Source organism: Xenopus laevis, chromosome 3L (genome assembly GCF_017654675.1).
Source record: "Xenopus laevis strain J_2021 chromosome 3L, Xenopus_laevis_v10.1, whole genome shotgun sequence".
NCBI lineage: Eukaryota > Metazoa > Chordata > Amphibia > Anura > Pipidae > Xenopus > Xenopus laevis.
The window spans coordinates 70,356,998-70,363,039 of NC_054375.1; the positions used below are offsets into that span (position 1 = coordinate 70,356,998).

Here is a 6,042-nt window from a genome sequence, read left to right on the forward strand (position 1 = left end):
TTTATAAGGATATAATTTACAGGCTATTCATGGCTTTTGTGCATTATATAGTGAATAAAGTACCCCCTCTTGTAAAATATAAGGATATTATTAGTTACCGAGGAGTTTCATGACCATATAAAAACACGAGGCCAAAGGCCGAGTGTTTTTATACAGGTCATGGAACTCCGAGGTAACTTCTAATATCCTCATATTTTACAATTGGGGGTACTTTATTTATTATAATACACAAATTTTAGTGAGTCATGTGACAGAAATGACATCACTACTCACCGTTTATAACTGATGACATCACTACTCACCGTTTATAAGGATATCATTTACAGGATATTCATGGCTTTTGTGTATTATATAGACATAAGACACATTCCTGAGACATGTAAAAATACATAAATAAAAACTATTTAAAAAAAAACATGTATATGTAATTGTTAACATTTAAAACATTATAGCCTTTAGCTGTTGGTGGGATACTGGGCATTGGAGTTACAGTGTAACAATCTTTTTCAACCTGGATTTTTTTAACTACTTAAGCACTAAAGCGTCACTTCTCCTTTTTAATAATTTGTGACGGTTAGTCATTTGGTGGTGCTTCTGCTGAACTCTGCCTGGCATAGAATTCATTCTCTCTCTTCTTGTCTAGGATTCTTAAAGGTAACCAGATTTGTGGTCTTGCATAGATAGCTCTTTTTGAGTCAGTGTAAAATAATATTGTGACCACAGTCCGGTTTACTTTGACTGCTTTTGCTTTGTGGTGTCCCAAAGTTAGTAAAAATTCAGATAGTTTCTTTTGGGACAGCTCCACCGTCTATAATTTCCTTTTCCAACCTACATTTCAATGAATTCAAGCCTTATTAACTTAATGGTGATATACAGTTAATTGTTGTAGTTCATTAATTGCTTAAATTGATTAATTATAGGTCATCTGAATTAATTTAAGAAGCAAATAGCATTTTTTCAACTATACATGAATTAGTGGGGGGTAGATACATTTTTTTCTATTTAATATAAGCACTTTGCACTTTTGTTCTTTCTCATATAAAAAAAAGCTAAAAAATTCCTCTCTAACAATCACTGCTATTCATTTAATTTATATTAGCTATTAATTTATTCTAGATTTGATTCAATTAATAATCAAATATTTCATTACAATGCACTAAGCACTTTATTCATTACGTTTAAGAAGGAACAATAATACCTCTTTTTAGAATAATTAAATTAATCAAATGTGGTGTTTACTTATGTAATGACATTAGTGAATTGATCGGGAATTAATTAATTGGTCTATCTGAAAATATTAATTGAGGTTTACATCTAAACCTCAATTAGGGAATATATGGGGTATCTTTTTTCTTTCTAGTTTCTATATACAACAGTTATATTGCCATAGGGTAGACATGCCTGAAATATAAACTTAATAATCTAACAATTTTTCAACAATACCATCATTTATTTGTTCATTTTTACTCCAAGAGATCCCTATGAGGCTAGGGACCCTGGGATAATGTCATATTTCACTTATTCTAGAATATATCAATATTAATAATATTATATCAATATTAATAATATACCTCAACCCACTTACTAGGGTTTTGGTTCTTTTGAGCAAGCAGACAATGAATCCACACCAATGAGCGTATATTAAAGTGATATATTGTAAAATAAATCAATTGATTGTTCTACATTAATGATTACACTTAGACTAAACAATAATTACAATATTTACAGTTACACATTACACAAGTCTACATTCTTGTTCCCCTTTGGTCTTCATTCCTCACATGTTGTCTTGTCCCAGGCTCCTCTGGCTTCTTCAGCTCTCTCCTGCCTCCTCTCAGCTGCCCAGCTCCCCTCACATTTGTCCAGCGTTCTTTTATCCTGGGTTCTCACCTGCCCCCACAGAAACCCTCCCAACTGCCAAGATGCTGTGATAAACCCCCAATTTTCCTACATCCTGTTGAGCAAGTTTTCTCACATACACAATCAGCAGACATAGGCCTTAGTAATCACAGGAAAACCTTTGTTATGATAATCAGGGCCTCATGTAAGTTCCCTGAACAACTGCTTTCATATTAAGTAACAAAATCAAGATGCCAATTTCTTACAAATCCCCACCTAGAGTGCGCAGGACTTCACATGTAGAGAGCCCTCTAAATATACAAAAAGCATAACATTGCCAATGCAGGGACACCCTTTAATACACTGTTACTGTATGTTTTGGAGCTGAAAGTGATAGGATTACTGAGACCCAAATATTTTTAATTTGGGATACCGTGAGTTGAATTTGAACTTAATTACGCAAACACTCACAGTTGTTCATACTCATAACGTATAACCCATCAGCCAGTTATGAACCCACATCCCAACTTTTAGAGGTTTAGTATGCAGCTTATTGCGCTGCTTTGTCTGTGCCCCACTTACCACCTGACCCTGCTCCACCCAAGTCTGGGCTGGATTCTGTCTCGGGCCTATACTTTTAGCAAACCATGGTCTTTGCATTTTGGTGTTTGCAACACCCAACACATTTCTGCTTACCACAGTTTTCATATTATATTAATTATATTATTTTAGGGTAGGGTGTAAATGTCTGTGGCACATTTTATTAATCAGCATAGCTGGAAAGTGCACCTCAATTCAACAATAGGTGTGAATGTAATACCAATACTGGCCTAAGGAAATTCAGAAGATACACTACACTAAAGTGTGCAGCACTATCTTGGCCAAATCACTAGTGAGATGTTTCTCGCCTTTGTCTCAGTATTTCCATATCAGTTTCATGCCAGATTATCACAACCCAACAAAACAGAAATTAGCATTATTATCAGAAGAGAGATCATTTGGGACAGACCCCACACAAAAGAACAACACAAGAAGTAAACTGCCGTCTCTCGCAGATCTGTTATGTAAATAACCCCATGCATATCAAAGTAAGACACTTGTACATTTGCTGAGAACAGACGGCTCTGGTAACTTTTAACATGTAGACGGTATATTGGAGTGTTGTCACCCCCCTTGACAACTGTAAATTTTACACAATGCAGAAACAAACAATAAAAGTCAAAAGAGAAAAAAAAAATATAGAGTGAATACTGCTTTGAATGGGAAACACATATTGATGTTATCAAGCAGCATGCAGTCTATGTAAAAATGTTATGAATGTGTTGCTGCTAAACCAAAGGTAAAAGAAAACATGTCACTCAGGCAAAAATACACCAAAAATAAAAATTCTAAATATGCCTCAGTGCTTTTTACCCTTTTGTAGACTAACATAGCAACTATTTCAAAACTCCACAGTGCAGGCAATTCTAACTATTAAAAACAAAAATATTTTAGAATTTGTTCAACCTGACTGTACCATATCAATTTAGAGGCTTTTCCTTAAGTACAAAAAGTAAAAAAAACAAATAGATAAGGTCCTCTATAACTATTTTTTCTGCCAATCTTGTTACCTGGAAAACAAACTCATAGAAGACATTAGCACCGATTTACATCATCTTTTGTTCTTTTCATTTGAGAAATCTCTATCTTGAGACTCTCCAATTCATTGTTAAATTTTCCCCATGCATTTTTCAGACTTGAGTTCTCTTCACTCAGCCTTTCATTTGGAGTTTTAAGAACATGGTAGGGAATCCATGTATCTGTACCGTACACACTTTGTTTCTCAGGGTGGGTAGCCTTTATGGCAAACACCCTTTCACTGCCAGGCTGCCTCCTGGGTTGAATAGGTTTATGAACCTGTACTTTAGGAACGTCCTGCTTTTGTACTGCAGTCCTATTTTCTGTACATTTCAATGTTACTACAGGAGGCTTGGCCTGTCTATAACAATCCACATTTAGCATTTTACTTTTGACTGCTAATTCACAATTCATATTGCTGTCTTTTATGCATTTCACATCAGTTACATTTCTATCATTTTTAGCAGTGTTCTCTACTTTAACTGCAGAAACTACACAAGCTCTTGCTCCCAACTGAGCATTTAACTGTTTAAGCTCAGATTTGCAATTTGAATGATCAGCCCCTGCTTTTCTGAAGGTTGCAACCAAACTTTCTGCATCCCTCAGCCTTTGTTTGAGCTGCTCATTCTCTATGCAAACCTGCTTGTACTCTGTAGTTGTTTTCTGGTTACTAACATTAATAGCAGCAGCATTTTCTACAGAAAATTTTAGAGAATCTACTAAAACATTTAAACAATGAACCTTTTCTTCAAGATTCCCTTTTTGCACATATAACGTTTTATACTGTTCTGCTATCCAACAGGCAGCAGAAACCAGTGTACCTTTACCCTTTGACTTAAGGTGGCCATACACGGGTCGATAAAAGCTGCCGACAGACTGTGTCGGCAGCTTATTGGCCCGTGTATGGGGGCCCCCGACGGGCTTCCCTGATCGAGATCTGGCCGAAAGTCGGATGCGGTCCCTAGGGCCCGCGATCGGATCTGCCCGATATTGCCCACCTCAAGGTGGGCATATCGGAGGGAGATCTGCTCGTTTGGCGATGTCGCCAAACGAGCGGATCTCCCTCCGATATGCCCACCTTGAGGTGGGCAATATCGGGCAGATCCGATCAGGCAGATCCGATCAGGCAGCAGACATCGCCAAACGAGCGGATCTATCCACTCTATCCATGTATGGCCACCTTTAGACAGAGATTTGTCATCAATTGCCCTGGCCACATAATCTTGAGCCTTAGCCCATGGATCTGGAGATCCTTGCATACATTTAATAATCTGTCCTGAGCATTTGACCATGGCCATCTTTTTAGCTAAAACCTCCATGTTAACAACAATTAAAACAACGCAAAACAATCAATTAATTTACTACACAATATTACACACTCATAAATATGGATTAAATTCCATGCATTGAACTCCTGCAATGAATCGCCATTTATAAGTTTCTATATAGTATATATCAATATTAATAATATTATATCAATATTAATAATATACCTCAACCCACTTACTAAGGTTTTGGTTCTTTTGAGCAAGCAGACAATGAATCCACACCAATGAGCGTATAGTAAAGTGATATATTGTAAAATAAATCAATTGATTGTTCTACATTAATGATTACACTAGACTAAACAATAATTACAATATTTACAGTTACACATTACACAAGTCTACATTATTGTTACCAAAAAGGCAGGGGAATAGAGTTCAGCTTCATCTCTGCCTTCCCCTTTGGTCTTCATTCCTCACATGTTGTCTTGTCCCAGGCTCCTCTGGCTTCTCCAGCTCTCTCCTGCCTCCTCTCAGCTGCCCAGCTCCCCTACATCCTGTTGAGCAAGTTTTCTCACATACACAATCAGTTTTATGGTCCCCACAGCAGACATAGGCCTTAGTAATCACAGGAAAACCTTTGTTATGATAATCAGGGCTTCATGTAAGTTCCCTGAACAACCGCTTTCATATTAAGTAACAAAATCAAGATGGCAATTTCTTACAACATGAGTCCTTTCACACTTTTTTAGTTAATAGTATATCATTCTGATTAGAAAACTCTAATTGAAAATTGAAAAAAGTCATACCTAAAAATGTGAGTGTTATGTCCCCATAACAAAAAATAAAAGTTAAACACTGTTTACTGTACAAAATCAATTAGGTTACCCAAATTATTGGGTGGTATATGATGGTATAGTTCTTTCTCCTAGCACAAGCATCTCTTTATGACTTCAATAAGCTTCCTTTGTTATATAAAGCACACTGATGGAGTGTTATTTTCCCCCCATGGGCCCCAGTATCACTTACTAATATCATCATAGCTAATATCAGAAAAGTACATCCAACATTACAGACAGGTACTTCCCTAAAAGAAACAATTACCATCCCTCCATTAGTAATCTGCTGCTACTCCTCCTCTCCATTCTTCTTGCAGGTGGCTCACATCCTTCCTGAGAGGAAGGCTCTTCCTCCTCAAGGCTCTTGCCAACATTAGTTCAGCTGAACATCATATGCAAAAAACAATATAGGAGTTTTTACAATGTGATCAGCTGTCTAAAGTGAGGCAATATAAATTATACTTTTGCTTACAAATTTTTAC

General features: G+C 36.6%; 1 protein-coding gene across 1 annotated transcript; it reads right to left on the reverse strand.

The window, feature by feature from the left end:
- Positions 1-1,934: 1,934 nt before the first annotated feature.
- On the reverse strand, positions 1,935-5,138 carry LOC121401500. Its single transcript, XM_041586383.1, has 2 exons — positions 4,494-5,138; positions 1,935-4,404 (listed from the first exon to the last, which is right to left on the reverse strand). The coding sequence occupies exons 1-2, from the start codon at positions 4,773-4,775 to the stop codon at positions 3,475-3,477; spliced, it is 1,212 nt and encodes a 403-aa protein (XP_041442317.1). The 5' UTR covers positions 4,776-5,138; the 3' UTR covers positions 1,935-3,474.
- Positions 5,139-6,042: the final 904 nt, after the last annotated feature.